The sequence below is a fragment of the Panthera onca genome, chromosome C1, assembly GCF_046562875.1.
Source record: "Panthera onca isolate mPanOnc1 chromosome C1, mPanOnc1 haplotype 2, whole genome shotgun sequence".
NCBI classification, from domain to species: domain Eukaryota; kingdom Metazoa; phylum Chordata; class Mammalia; order Carnivora; family Felidae; genus Panthera; species Panthera onca.
Window position 1 is genome coordinate 217,555,158 of NC_138346.1, and position 15,622 is coordinate 217,570,779.

Genomic DNA, 15,622 nt, shown 5'->3' on the forward strand with positions numbered 1-15,622 from the left:
CAAATGGAGGGTGTTTTGCACCCAAAGGTGACTTCTTGACCAAGGAGGTGGGGGGGGGTGCTGACGAGTTGGGGGCTGCTCCAGTGGGGCAGTGGGATGGGAGGTCCTTGGCCCCTGAAGTTTCTAAGAGCAAAAGGTGGCAGACCGGTGACCTTCCTGCAGGAGGTGTCGTCTGGCAGGTAAGAGCCGAAGACCCCTCGGGGGCTTCCTTCAGGACCTCATACCCCAGTCACCAGAAGGGGAAAAGGGCTAAGTGGCTTCCAATCAGCTCCTTTTGCTTCTTAGTTGATGCGTGTACAAAGCAGTTGTGCAAGCCCTGAGTAAGTGTTTCTGGTACGTTTCCTGCCTCATCGCCAGGAGCACCTCCGAGGCACCAACAATGGCCACCGCACTATCAATGAAACGGTGCTCACTGAGCCGTCCTGCCAAGCCCTTTTTGTGTAGCTGAACTCCCACCGCACCCTGCCACACCCGGGGAAACTGAGGCACAGAGGGGTCAAGCAAGGAAGGCAGACGCTGGCTCCGCCCTCATTCACAGGGGTGGCAGGGTGGGAGGTGAGCAGGGTGAGCAGGGCCCCTCCCATGGAGCGGCTCCCGCTCTCAGAGCCCTGGATTAAAGGGTGAGGGCTGGGGGGCAGTCCCGGGGGGCTGCCTGGTGCTGTCTGTGGATTGGATCGGGCTGTGCTGACCCTGCCTTTCTAGGTGGACAATACAGAACCAAGCATCCTGGTCCCCATCCTTGTCCAACGAGAGGGGTGGATCCCCTCAGACCTCGGGGTGGAGGCCTGGGGGTCTGGACTGCTAACAGCTAGGCCCCTGATTCCCGAGGCCAGGTGGGCTGTGCTGTCAGCTGGTTACAGCACAATCCACTGGCGGAGGTGTTAGGCCCGCCGCGGCCCTTCCTATTCCGTGGTGGGGGCAGTGGCTGCTATGCCGACCCCGTGGCCCGGTCGGCCCTCCACAGAGACCCACAAGTCACCCACGCCGGCCATCCTCCCAGCTCCTGGTCGTGCCGGAGCGGCTCTTCCCTAAGACCGGCTGGTCTCGCCTCCTCCCTCCTCTTTCCCTTCCCTCCCTTCCACATCTGCTCCTTGTCCGCACAGGACAGGGGAGCCACATCCCCAGGACCAGAGTTTCTCTCCCACCCGCAGCCAAGCCTGGAGCTCTCAGTGATGTCATTGCCTAATGCAGTCCTCCAGATGATTCCGTGAGGAATGCCTGTGGTCTCCACTCTCTAGACTGGGAACTGAGACACAGAGAGGCCAGGTGACTCATCCAAGGTCACAAAGGTACCTGCGGGGAGCCCGGATTCCTCCCGGGACACTCCCCTGGGCCTCAGTAGGCTCAAGGAGTTGACTTAGCCCTTGGGACCTGTTGTGGGTGGGAATGCATCCCCCAAAACATGCTGAGGTCCTGACTCCTGTATCTGTGACCTTATTTGGAAGTAGGGTCTTTGTAGAAGTAGTCAGGTAAAGGTGAGGTTGTCCCAGAGCAGTGTGGGCCCTAAATCCAATGCCTGGTGTCCTTGTGAGGAGATGGGCAGATACACACAGACGGGCAATAGCCACTTGAAGATGGAGGCAGAGACCGGAGCGTCTGTGAGCCAAGGGACACAGGGGACACTGGCAGCCACCAGAAGCTGGACGAGGCAGGGAGGGGTCGTCTCCTGGGGCCCTCAGAGGGCATGGGGTCCTGCCCACACCTGGATTTCAGACTTTTGGCCTCTAGAGCTGTGAGAGAATGTTGTTTTAGGCCACCATTTGTGGTATTTCATTGTGGCAGATGCAGGAACGCAGTATAGGACATTTTTCAAGGTGGACTTGTCCCCCACTTAGCTTCTGAGATTGGTCCACACGTCATCCCTCTCTGGCCTCTGCTCTTTTTCTCCTGCCTCTCCTCCCCAACCCCCCCCCCCCCCCCACCGGGTCCTCTGAATCACACCTGTCCTGCCCACCTGCCCTCTGAGGCACACCTGGATTCTCAGCTCTTTCAGGAAGCCCTCTCTGATGGCCCACCTGCAAGGGATCTCCTAGGAATAACTGAGCAGCTACGTAGAATCCGCTCCGGGAACCCGACCACAAATCAAATAGTGCCTGGTGACAAGTGCTGACTCGTGGCAGGAGCCCATGGTCTAGGGTCCGAACGCGCAGGTGTGCCAGGGGCTGATGACCAAGCTTCACTGCCCAGGGCTCCCCCCCCCACCCCCCTCCACATCTGGGCTGCAACAGAGACGCAGACCCAGCCTCCAGAACCGTGGTCGAGGAAGCAGCAGGAAGGAGACACATCTTACAGGGGAATATTCTAGAAAGGGGGTTAAGGCCAGCAGCATTCAATACCATCGAGGCTCCGGATGTTCTAGGTGCTGGGAACAGACAAAAGCCCTGCTCTTAGGGAGTGCAGATAAGAGGGACAGCAGGGGGATGTGAGGATGACCACAGGACAGGACAGTGCACTCGAGGACCGCCTGCGAGGATGTCATTAGACGAGGCACTCGGGGAAGTCTCCCAAAGGACCAAGATGTGACTGACGGGAGGGAGCCAGCTGTGAGAAGATCTGGGGGACGAGAATGTGCAAGGGCGCTGAGGACGGACGGAGCTTAGCACCTTCGAGATACCGAAGGAAGGAGCCTCCTGAGCGGGAGGGAGAGGGGTCTAAGCTGAAATCAGAGCAGGCAAGGGACCGCGTGGGTCTGGGGGGATTTGGGGTTCATTCCCGGCGCCACTTCTCTGAGGCCACATCTCTGGACCCTCCCGTTGCTACCACCAGGTGGGTGTGGGGAGGGGAGCTTACACGTGCATTGTGCGGATTTAAAAATTCGATGCATTTTTTTTTTTAAATCACAAGAGTTGAGGAAAGCTAAAAAGCGGAGGAAGTTAACACGAAGGCTTTTCCCAAGCTGCAGGCTCGGTTCGGCAGATAAAACGCCCGGGCCTGGGGCACAGCTGTCCCCTTGCTTATCTGAAGGCATTATCTTTTTTACATTAATATTTAAGACCGAGTTTAACAGAGTCGCAGCCCTACTGCTGGTGGGGACGTTAACTGTGGAACGGCATTTATCTGGGATCTTTAATAACTGCTGGTGTTAGTTGTGGAGGCCCCTGTTTCCAGATAACTGCAACCCCCCTGGATGCAGCAAGATCAAATCCGCCAGATAAAGAAAGGGCCGCGTGGGTGTGACAGCCTTTGGCCCATCAACTGCTAAAGACACGGTGGTTTTCTGGTCTCCTCTGCAACTTGGGAAGCGAGTTTTCCCTGGGTATTTAGCTCCCTGGTTAGTTCCCCACATTTCAGATGTGGCCCAGATTTTCCGGTGGCTGGGGGGGGGGGGTGTCAGGCAAATAAGATTTGTCCTTGTCCCTGTACCCACCCATGTTAGTGTCCCGGGGTTCCCATAACGAGCACCACAAACGGGGATTCAAAGAACAGAAATGGATTCTCTCCCAGTTCTGAAGGCCAGACGTCTGAGAGCCAGATGTGGGCAGGGCCGTCTCCCTCCAGAGGCTCCAGGGGACCACGCTCCCGGCCTCTTCCAGCTTCTGGTGGCTGCAGGCATTCCCAGGTTCGTGGCCACGACACTCTACTCTCTGCCTCCACCACCACGTGGCTTCTTCCCTGTGTGTCTTATAAGACAGGCCCTATAAGGGCTTATAAGGGCCCTTATAAGGCCCTAACTCTGATGACAGGCGTCCTTATAAGAATATCATGTGATATTCTTATGATATGATATTCTTATAAGGACGCCTGTCATTGGAGTTAGGGCCCACCCTATTCCAGCTGGGCCTTGTCTTTTTTCTTTTTTTAATGTTTATTTATTTAGTTTGACAGAGAGAGAGTGAGCGAGGGAGAGGCAGAGAGAGAGAGGGAGACAGAGAATCCCAAGCAGGCTCCACAGCTGTCAGCACAGCACCCGGCGTGGGTCTTGAACCCACGAACTGTGAGATCATGACCCAAGCTGAAACCAAGAGCCAGACGTTTAACCGACTGAGCCACCCAGGCCCCCCCAGTAGGGCTTCATCTTAACTGATCACATCGGCAATGGCCCTATTGGCAAACAAGGTCACATTCTGAGGTTCAGGGTGGACATGAAATTTTGGGGACGTGATGCACTCCATTGCAACCGCCATCATAAACTGTATCCACAGTGGAGGGGGCTGGGGTCTTCCCAGGGGAGGAGGCCGAGCTCCAGCCGCCCCACCTCACCCTACTGCCCTCTACCTTCCTTGCTCTGGCCCAGCCGCCCGGGCCTTCTCTTTGCTCCTCAGATGTCCCCCTGTCTCCTTGGCCTGGAAGGTTCTACCCCACATCTTCAAATGTCTCCCTTTCAGATGGTTAAGGTCTGGGCTGTGCCTGGCCTCTCTCACGCCCTTGGGTGGTGGCTTGCTTTTTTCTCTGCTTCCCCACATGAGGACTCACTGTGAGGGTGGGGACCCTGTCCATCTTGTTTGTGTGGCTTCTGGCCGGCTGCCTGGAGCTAACAGACCCTTAACAAACATCTCCTGAATTAAGGACAAATATTAACGGCCAGTGCCCCTCCCTGCCCCCCATTTCTCAGTCTTGAGAAATTTCCATTAGAATTAGGACTTACTGGGGCCAAAGTAGCTGACGCTTTGTCCCTCCCACACAGCTGGATTCAGAATACAAAACCTTATGAATTCTGCCATCTAATGGACTCCGAGAAGAAGTGTTTTGTTTCTTTAAATGGCAACCACGCGTTCAAACAATGAACCGAAGGTCCAGACACACTGTCCACAGGACAAAATGTTAAGCAACAGGTCTCTACCCTCCTCCCCACAGAACAGCCAGAAAAACCTCGGGAGGCCTGTGTTAGATGGAAGCCAAGGGTCTAGGGCTGCCAGATGAGCCACGGGACACCCAGTTCAGTCTGAACTTCAGATAAACAACGTTTTAGCATAAGTATGACCCAGATATTGTGTGGGATATACTTATACTAAAAAAAGGAAACGTTATTTGAAATTCAAATTTAACAAAGGAACAAAGCTGCATATACGTAAGGTATGAATGCAAACACCAGCTCTGGGGTTCTTTGGCCGTTTCTCCGAGGCTTTCACAGGAGAAAGTGGGCCGGCCGCCGGAGTTCTGCCCCAGATGCTGAATTCAAAGATGAGCCAGCTAAAGGCAACGTCCTTCTGAAGTTCCAAGGAGAGTGAGCCTGACGTGCCTATCACCCGGAGAACACAAGGGACATGAAGCCACAGCCTTTGCCCTGGACGCAAGCGTAGGTGCTAATTCAGAGGCTGCCTGTTGAAAGCTGCTTCCCACGAGGACAGCCCAGCTTAAGGTCAGATGGGGGGCGGGGGAGCACATCTTTGCCCCCAGGACCCAGCCTGGGATTCTGATAGCAGGATGAATTTGTTGTTAGAGATGACCAGAGACGTTCTCGTTAATTCATGTCTAGCCAACCCCTCATGATTAATTTGTCCCAGTGGTGCCTCAAGAAAAATGAAACGATGCCTCTAACCCCTGCTGCAAAGCGTTTTCAGGAAACCACGTTCTCCCACAGAGGATAAATCAAACCGGTAACAGCGCTTATCTTCCAGGGCAGGACTACCCTTTGGAGAAAAGACTTTCGTTTTCTTCTTCGTACATTTCGGTATGGCTGGACTTGAAAAAATTTTTGGGGGGGTTAATTTATTTTTGAGAGAGAGGGAGAGCGAGGGAGGGGCAGAGAGAGAGGGAGACACAGAATCGGAAGCAGGCTCCAGGCTCCGAGCTGTCAGCACAGAGCCCGACACGGGGCTCGACCCCCACGGACCGCAAGATCGTGACCTGAGCCGAAGTCGGACGCTTCACCGACTGGGCCCCCCGGGCGCCCCGGGTTGGACTTTTCACACACAAACTAGTTACCCCGACATCCGATAATGTCACGCTCGATCCCCGTCTCCCGGGCTGCAGCTCCGGCCTTGTGCAGGGTCCTTCCCGCCCCGCCCCAGCCCGGCCCTTACCGGTACTTCATGCCCGTGCGCTGGGCGGTGCAGCCGTCCAGGGAGAGGCCGTGCATGCGGAGGAAGCTCTCCATGTTCCTGGCCTGGGCCGCCGCCCGCACCTCCCGCAGCCGCGGCAGCTCCAGCGTGTCGGTCTGGCGCACGGGGTGCAGGGCCCAGTCCGAGTGACACCTGCTGCTCACGCTCCTCAGGCTCTCGCTGTACGTCATGGACAACATGGCACCGCCCGGCCCGGCAGCCGCCGCTGTCCACACGGGAAACGCCGAGTGGCCGTGAGTTAGCGAAGGTGCCGCTGCCCTGCCCCGGCGCCCCGCGGGACGCCGGCCCCGGGGCAGGGGTGCCGCAGAGACACCCCCTCCAACTAGAGCGGCCAGAACGGGTCTCGGCGCCTGGGGCCGGGGCCCCTGGGTGTAAACGCCTCCTGGCACGACACTGTCAGCCCTTGACTCTGCACGGGCCGGGGACTCTGGCTAAGCCGCCCTCCCCTGCCCCGCGCGGCCCCGAGACAAGCACTGGCGAAGCCACATTCCAGGCGTGAGAACTCAAAGCGGGGACTCCGGATGCAAACAGAGGCAAGAGAGCATGCAGGGAGCCCGGGCCCCCGCAGCGAAGGCGCCACGTCACAGTGCTCCCCGGAGGTGCTCGCAAGGTAAAAGCAGGTTCGGGGCTGTCTCCCCGAAGGGGCAGGAGCACATCCGTCATGGAAGCAAACGCTGGTGTGATTTTGCTAGGGGAGCCCACCCCAGGAGCGCCCTGTTTGTTTGCTCGCAAGCCTCATCAAGGGAAACGATATCCACACACACGTTCTCTGCTCGCAGGCACCGTGGCACCTGTAGACTCTTTGGGCCCCGTCCTCCATGAGGATTAAGTATGTCACAATCCACAAATTTTGCAGTAGAAAGACTGAATGGGATGCACGTAAGGAGCGGGGTGACAAGGGGGGGACAGGGGTTCAGTACAGACAGGGAGAAAGCAAGGCTAAGATGGGAGGAACCATCACTAAATAGTCATCCTGGGGGCACCTGGGTGGCTCAGTGGGTTGGGCTTCCGAGTCCGGCTCAGGTTATGGTCTCACCGTCAGTGAGTTTGAACCCCGCATGGGGCTCTATGCTGACGGCTCAGAGCCTGGAGCCTGCTTCGGATTCTGTGTCTCCCTCTCTCTCTGCTCCTTTCCCACTCATGCGCTGTCTCTCAAAAATGAAGAAACATTAAGAAAGAAAATAGTCGTTCTGAGTGATGGCTACACTCTCTCAGAAACTAAGAGCAGCACAGATGTCCATCAACAGGGAGACAGGTTACATAAATGATAGTCCGTCCCAATGATGGGACTTGTGCGGCCTTCAGTGAGGTTTCTCTACATGGGCTGATGATGCAATGAATCCTAGAAGACAGTAGTAAAGGAAGAAAGGAAGACGTGTGTGCAAGGAATGCTACCATCTGTGTTAATGGATGTACATGAGTGAGTGAGTCAAGGAACGTGGCACCATGGCTACGCGCCGAGGACACGGTCGCGGGGCAGGGGGGCTCTATGATCCGGGGACTCCTGTCGGCACCTGACCGCAGCCCTCTGCCCGGGCTCAGATGCCTGCAGGACGACCCCCGCCTCATCACCGAGCACAGAAAGTGCCATGGAAGTCATCATTTCAGTTGGGTCAGCAAAGCAGGGTCCCGGAGCCCAGCCCTGGCAGCTGGAGGAACCAGCGTGGTCCCCACCTCTGCCCCAAGAAAGAACAAGCTCGATTATCCGTGGGAAGGGCAAGGAAAGCTGTCCTGGGAGCCGAGGCAGCTGCAAAGGCTGCGGCCCCACCCCCCTCCTTGGGGAAGCTCTCCACCAGCACCCGATACTTCATAGCCCCCTTTCCCGCTGCAACTGTTCTCCACAGCCGTGTCCTCATCTGACCTGCTAGAGTCTTCTCTAATCATCTTGTTTGTTTGTTGCATTTGAGCCCCTGAAGGTCAGGTCCAGGAGGGCCAGGACCTTTCTGTCCGCTTTTACCACTGAGGCTCAGTGCCCACAGCGGAGACCGGGCCTTCTCACTGGGCTGGCGGTGTGGACAGCACCTGGCAGGGGTGGGCTGGCCCCCTGACTCAGGCCCAAGGCACCAAGAAGGATGCCTTATCCTGGAGGGTGTGGTGGGGGGCTCTGGGGCCAGGACTCCCATTCACTATGGCTCGGATCCACAGGGAGGGGGCCTGCAGGGCCCAGGACCACTGGCCTCCCCCAAGGGTTTGGACTAAGCTCTCTGATGGATGCTAAAGCAGGTGAGGATGTCCCTGGCGTGAAAATCCCCATGTTTCAGGAGAATCACTCTGGAGGCAGAGGAGGGGCGCAGGGCTCCAGGAGGGGGGTTGTCTTAGGAAATGGAGCCACGGATGCCTCCAGGGAGCAGTGCTGCCCCTCCTTCCCTCCCTGCCTGCTGGCTCCTGGCCCCCTCCAAGCACTGCCCGGGGTGGGGGCAGGGCAGCGTCGGACAGCTGCTTTAGATGTGGCAGTGTGGCCGGCTGCCCGTCCTGCAGGGGGCAAAGGCAGGCCAGTTCTGGCTTCCCTGGGGGTCCGTCCTCAGAGAGAAGAGCCTGGCAGGCCGGAGCTGCAGGGAGCAGGAAGCAGGCACACAGGCCCAGCCAGGCAGAGATCAATAACCATTAGCTTTCAAGACACCACCCACAAACAGCAATCCGGTCTGGTGTGGCTCTGGAGGTCCAGCCAGGGTCCCGGGGCTGGGGTGACAGTGTGGCTGAGCACCTGGCTGTCACCCACTTAGCGAACACAAGCAGGCACCCTGACGGCTTCGAGGCTCAGTCTCCATGTCTGTGAAGTGGGCCCAGCAGGGGCTGATTGCACCCGCTGTCGAGACAACCAGGCAGGGCTGTGGGTGCGGCTGGGCGCATGCCATGTGCGGGGAAGCGGCCGTCAACAGTGTTGCAGCGTGGTGTAGGATACCAGCTAGGATAATCGGGGTGGTGGCAGAAATACACAAAGCGAGGTGGAGGGGACAGAGGCTGGAAGGCAGGGTGGGCCTCTGGAGAGGGCACACGTGAGCGTGGGCTTCTGTGATACGAGGGAGTGGTGTAGATACCAGTTATTACTAGAAAAGGTTGAATAGGATTAACGTAGACCTTAATAAACGACCCGGGTCTCGCAGAGAACACACATTCCTTATGAGACGGGGGCAGGGCAGGGTGCACCATCTCTGTGGGGGCTGGGGTCTCCCCTGCTTGTGATCTCTCCTTACAGTGCTGGGGGCATGGAAGGCACGGAGAGTGTCCCCATGATGCCAGGCAGGCTCCGGCTGAGGGACGCAGAGAGGTGGGGCGTGGGAGAGCACGGTGGCCCTGCTGGGGGGCCGCAGGGGTGAGCACCTGGTGCCCACGAGCAGGTTTGTGGCCAGATGGCCACGCACAGTGCCAGAGGAGCTAGGACACGTTCCTCCTCTCCTCTGGGGAGGCAAGACCCCACCGAGGGGGAAGGATACAGAAGGCACAGAGGGGCTCTGACGGTCAGCAGTGCTGCCCATGGGAGAGGACAGAGTCCAGCTCCTGGACAGCCTCACGCTGGGGCTCATTCCCAGCCTCCTCCCGGGATGACTGGGGGCAGGCTGGGGTCATTGGACGAAGGGGCCACAGGGAGACACTGCCAGAAGGGAGCGCCCACTGCCGGGGCTCCTGCCTCAGGCCCTTTGCTTCCTAGGGCTCAAAGGTGCAGTGACCCTGACCTCGTGTTCCTCCTCCTCGAGATCCAGCCCCCACCCCATCTCAAGAGAAACCCGCCCCCTCCTCGATAGCCCTTGCTAATTATGAGGCGCCTATAGGTTCGTCCCTGAGCCGGGGCCTGCCTTTTGCAAATCTATTCTTGTGGAGGGAGGGCTCAGGGGGATTCCAGTAAATGAACACCGTGACACGGAAAAACCGAACTGAAGGCATCGACCTCATTAAGTCAGTGGGGACCACGACCGCCCCGAAGGGCCTTCCACCTGGAATTTCTGAACTGTGGTCTGTTGACTGAAAGCCACCAAGGCATGAAACGTGACGTTCGGAAGGAATCCCGAACAGCTCTTTTAAACGGTGACATTTGTCTCGATCTTAGAGAAACCAGCCCGAGTTCCTGAAAGCGGGGTTGCAAAGGAATACGGCATCATTCCGGAGCGCAACTTTAAAATGCACAGCAGCGCATCAGGGCAAAAACAAAACCACCTTTGCTGGAGAGCAATCAGCGAGCCAAGGCCCAGACAAGCGCCCCTGCCTCCCCCATCCCAGACCCTGCCCCAGCTCCCTAGGCCATGTGTTTCCAGACAGACCTTCCTGACAGCCGCCGAACCTCCCTGCTGTCATTCTCGGGGCAACCTCGACAATGCCAAATCCTAATGGTGACCCCAACGAGGTGTGGCTGGATGTCTGGGCCTCCCCCAGGCAGGAAGACGGACGGTCCCAGCCGGCAGGTCTGGGAGGCAAGCTCACTGAAGCGGGAGAAAGCCCACCATTCCTGCCTCCCACTGTCACCTTGCGGTTACTTAGGGCTGGCTTTTTTTTTTTTTTTTTTTTTAGGTTTTCTGCTTTGAAAAAAATATAGGGGATCTGATTTCGGATCAGCCAAATGCACCCCCAATACTGTCCCTCTGTGACTTCCATTCCTGGGCCACGTGTCCCCAAGCAGCAACACCCCCCCTCCCGCCCCCCACCGCCGGAGACAGCAGCTGCCCCTGGACTCCTGGAGCTGAGGGGGCCACTCACCTGCCTTCCTGGCGTCTGCTCGTTAAAAAGGACACAGTCTAGTTTATAGGGTTCACCAGCCGCTGTACGGATCTGGCGCGGCAGCTGGTTCATTAGGGAGTGTCACTGTAGGACGTCAGAAGCAATTGGTGAATGAGAAGCGCCCCATGAGGGTCGAGTTTGGAGGCAGGGAGTCCATTAGTCTATTAGGGCGTTTTCAGCTCAGTGAAAGGCTGAATTATTCACAAGCAGCGTCTCTTTCCCCTAAAAGCCCGGGAAGTGCACTCCCGCGGTGCAGCCTGGCTGAGGCCAGCTCCCGGCCTGTGGGGCTGGGAGGGGGCACCCACTGGGGTCCTGGCATTGCCTGGGGCTCTTTCGCCCACCAGACCTCCCGTGCCCCCGAGGGCCAGGGACACCACCCACAGGTGGAGAGCGGCAGGCCCTGCTTTCCAGTGATCTGAGGCCAGGACCCCTGCTTGCAGCTCGGGACCCCCACCACATTCGTATGTCTGCAGTAAGGGATCCCACAGCGTGTGACCACCACCCACAGTGAAGGGGCTGGGGGTCTGGTGAGACCTTCAGCAAGGCAGATGGATGTCCCTCTACCCTTCTGCTGGGACATGCCCCAGTCAAGGGTGCTTACCCTGTCAGTACCTTTACATGGCCAGAAAGTTCTGGAAGTCTGCTATTTGAACACCACGCTACCACTCCCTGCAGGCAGGGGTGCAGGGGCCCCTCCTCACGGCACACATTCTGATCTGGGGTTTGAGGCTGAGCTCTGGGCAGTAGCCATGCCGAGCCCCTGTTCCAGAGTCACGACCCTGGGGGCGTTTCTTGTCATCCTAGGATCCCAAAGAAGTCTCAGCATGACACGACCCTCCAGCACGAGAGATCCTGGATGGAGGCTGAGTGGCTGTCCGATGACAAACCTACATCTGGCGACTACGACCCTGCTGGGGAACTGCTGCTCGGGACCCGGAGTAGAAAGCAAACAAAACGGGAAGCAGGCTGCGAAAGCCAGGCAAACGCCAGCAGGTTTCTACCTGGAGAGGCCCCAGTGACGGGGCCGGGTGGTCCCTCTCAAAGGCGCCCACCTGCCACGTCAGCTCCCTGGCCTCTATGTCACAGGGCCCATCGCTGGGTGGTGGCATCAGCCTGCCATACCCTGACACACCCTGTCTCCTTCCCCCCAGGCCCCGCACCCCTCTGTCAACTCAACATCCTCAGCACCAGCCATCAGTCACCTGGAGGACATGGTTCCTGACTTCCTGTCCTCCTGCCCTGCTGCCCTTCACTCCATCATTCCTGGGCTCCCCCACCCAGCCTTTCCACCTGTCGTCTCATTCCCTGCCGCAGCAGAGCTCTGATCCCTGCTCAGACACTGTCGATGGCTCCCCATTGCCCACTGAATGCAGTCCAAGCTCCTTTGCTAGGCACTCACGGCCCTTCCCCCTCTGACCTCCATCTTCCTCTCTAGTCTGGCCTCCTGTCCCTCTCCATCCCGTCCCTCACGGCCGGTCTGTGTAACCACCACCTCCTGTTCTTGGCACCTTTCCAAGCTGTGGCTCAGGCATCTCCTGGAAGGTTCCTCCTGGGCTCTATGTAGGAGTCTGCCCAGCCCCCAAGGCCCCGCTCAAAGCCATCATGCTGTCTCCTCCATGAAGATTTCCCCGACTCTCAGTGGGCTGTGCCCACGCCTGGCCTTCCTCAGAACGCCAACAGCTGTTTAGACTTCCCCCACGACACGTTCTGCCTTGTAGATATTTTAGTTATTTGGGTTCTGGGGTAGACTGCATTATGATGCTGGGTCCTCTACCCGCCTCTGCGTCACATGACTATAGTTCTCCTGGGGTGGGAGGGCGGGAGAATATCTTCCTGCCCTCGGACATCTGGCGTGGTCGTGAGCTTTGCTTTGGCCAAAAGAACGAGCGGTGTGCCGGTTCCAACCATGGGCCTTCGAAGACATTACATGATCCTGCTCTTCCTCTGACACTTTTGCCGGGAATAGCCTCTGGTTAAAAACGATGGGAGGATGAACACCTGGGCCCTACCTGCGGCTCAGACCAAACCCAGCCGAGACCACATGAACTGACACAGACACATAAACAAGAAATACATGCTTCTCCTTGTAAGGTGCTGAGTTTGGGGCCTGTTTGTTATGAGGCATTCTCTGGGAGAGCTGACAGATACAGGGTCTCACCTCCCTTACTAGTCTGTGAGCTGTCCCAAGGCAGGGCGCACACCTTGAACACCTCTGCCCTGTTCGGGGAGGGGTGGTCACTTGGCAGGATGCTGCCGATGGACTTAACCCTCTGGTGGCTGTGTCAGGGCCCAGGTGACAAGGATGCCCCACTGTGAGTGGCACCCAGTATATTAAACACAGATCCAGCCTCTTTAGAGGTCATAGTCGGAGACCCCCACAGGAGACACCTCGGTGTCTGTGAGTAGCAGCCACACTGGAGCTGCAAAGGGCAGGACGGCCAGAGCCTGTGGGCATCAGGGACAGAGGTCGGCAGATCTGGGGTGCAGCTCTCCATCAGGGCTCGTCTCAGGGTAAGACAGCCTCTTGGGCACAGGGGGGTCAACCAGAAGGTTCCCCAGGGAGTGGACAACAGGTTGGATCTGTGGGGCCCCGAGGGCCAGCAAGGGGAGTGGGACCCTCCTTCACTTTGGCTCTGTGATACCTGGCAATCTACTCATCCCGTCCCGTGGCGGGGCCCCTTAGGCGGCGGTCTGTGCCACGGCCCCGCCACCCACCCTGTCATGCCTCTCCTCCAGGGTCTCAGAGGATGCAGCTCGAAGGCATGTTTGGTCCCAGTGGTCAAGTCCTTCCGGGACAAGTATCTCGAGCTCGCCCTGATACACCATGCCGTCATACGTACGTGATGGCAAAAGTGTCATCCGAAAAAAGCATCTGCAAGCCCAGGTTCAGATCTAACTATTTCAGGCAAAATCTCATCGAGCAACAATTCCAGTCACCATTTTAGGGTTCTCCGTAAGGAGTGAGACCCCACGGGAGGCACTGGAGTAGTGGCGAAATCGGCCCGAGGACCCAGACCCGCTGTCACGTTCAGAGGTGCGGGGGGGCTGTGGGAATCCAGGTCCCCGCGTCCTCCGGGGGGTGTCGGCGGCGACCACCCCCTGGCTCTGCGCTGGTGGGTGTGTGCGACCCTGGGGAGCTGCTCCTGGACACAGACCTCGCAGGCCCGAATGCCAGGACAAACACTGCGCACCAGGGCCCTGCCCCCAAGAGCCACGTGGTCCTGAGGCTGGCGGGGCTGACCCGGGGCTCCCGAAATGTCAAAGTAAATTTCTGGAGTTATAGCCTTCCCGAGGAGCAGCCACCTTGGTGGCTCCCCTCCCCACTGCACAGGTGAGCTACAGGCTGCCGAAGGGACTCGCCCGGGAGGACTCTGCTGGCTGACCTGCCTTGGACGCACCTGGACGCCCTGTCCCTCTGGGGCACAGCCTCCGACCCAAGAACACGCTGTGCTGATTCAGCAACGGGGACGCGCACCAGACAAACACCAGCAGGTCCGCCCCTGACCCGGGTTGCGCCAGAGCCACACGCCCGGGGGGCGGTATCGAACTCTGATTACAAGTCAGCTCACATCCAAAGAAAAGGGGAGAACGGTTGGGTTCGCCCCGTCTCTTTTACTCTAATCACCCAAGAAGCACAAACCCACGAGAGACAACAGGAGACAGCCACATCCGCCGCCCCACGAGTGAGATTTTAAGGTGGATCTGGTGAGGGCTAAGCAGGTATCACAAGTCCGTTTGCTCAAACGCAAGCGAACTCTAGAGATCAGCGCACACACGGAAGCGGCTTCACGCTGCTCATCAGCGCCTTCCACGGGGCCGTGTGGGTGGCCACCGGAGCCCGTGTCTTACTGGACAGGTTCACCGGCACACCCGACCTGCACGGGGCGTGGCCCTCCCACCCGCTCCCCTGCCTTCAGCGTGCGGGTCTTAGGGAAAACGGAGGGCTCGTTACCTGTAAAACTGGAGCTGTCTTTTGGGGCTCCCATACCGAGTACTGCGGACAGCGATGGAGGACAGAGCAAAAGGAGAGAAAGAGAGAGAGAGAGTCCACAATTGGCATCAGCCACAGGGAGGTGCAGGCGACGGCCCCGCGGGACACACCAGCGACGGCCCCGCGGCCCGGCCCCTCCCCGCTCAGCTCCGGGCTGTGGGTCGGGAGGACGCGCGCCCGCGTACCAAGTGCTCGGTGGCAGCGCCACCTAGTGGCACAGGGAGGCGGAGGCCCGGCCTGGGCGGACGCGGGGTCCTCGGGCGCCCAGGCTCATTCCCCACACGGGGCGGGCGGGGAAGCGAAGACGAGAGGTAAACCTCTGGGTGACGGTCTGGGTTTTAACGAAACCTGCTTTAGAACGACAGTACAAAACCCTCAAGCCGAGAAGCTGCCGGCCACCCCACGTGCTGGCGCGTCTGCATGTGACCATGCGGTTCTTTTTAGGACTTGGATGAAGGCGAGACGTCCCCTTTCCCTGTGGGCTCTACAGATACTTGCTCTGATCAGGCCCTAACAATTTTTGACAAAGGCCCAATCCATCGGGACCGATGGGCCCCCCTGGTGTCCCGCCCGGGGCCCCAATCTTTCAGGACAACCACTGCCATCTGGGTTCTGTGCTCCGTGCCCGGGACAGCAGCCTTCACCCAACGCCTTGGCGTGCCCTCCCTGTGGTTCAGCCTGGGCTACTTTCCAAACGGAAAGACCCAGAGCTGGGTTTGGGAGGCGGCCCCCACGTTAGGGAGGTAAGGGTGCCTGGTGAGCAGCTGGATGCCTCCACCCTCCTGGTGCAAGGCTCTGAGCCCCCCTCAAAGGGGCTGCACGGCCTGTGATGTGTAAGAAACAGGAACTGGAGAGGGTCCCCCACTCGCTTCCGGGCCTGCCACCTCCAAGATTTCAGGGGAGTCAGGGCCAAGTCTAA

At 58.5% G+C, this 15,622-nt stretch overlaps 1 protein-coding gene across 9 annotated transcripts in view; it reads right to left on the reverse strand.

Annotated features, from left to right (window-relative positions):
* Positions 1–15,622, reverse strand: part of KCNAB2 (potassium voltage-gated channel subfamily A regulatory beta subunit 2) — an 85,890-nt gene that overhangs the window by 36,526 nt on the left and 33,742 nt on the right. For 6 of the 9 annotated variants that reach the window (XM_060626213.3, XM_060626206.3, XM_060626210.3 and 3 more), the window contains one exon: positions 14,665–14,706. The exons of 2 other annotated variants lie outside the window; for them this stretch is intronic. In XM_060626213.3, the coding sequence (XP_060482196.1) occupies positions 14,665–14,706 (42 nt within the window). Of the gene's footprint in view, positions 1–5,963; positions 10,485–14,664; positions 14,707–15,622 lie in introns of those variants that run through there. One more of the 9 variants, XM_060626216.3, reaches the window with a different exon arrangement.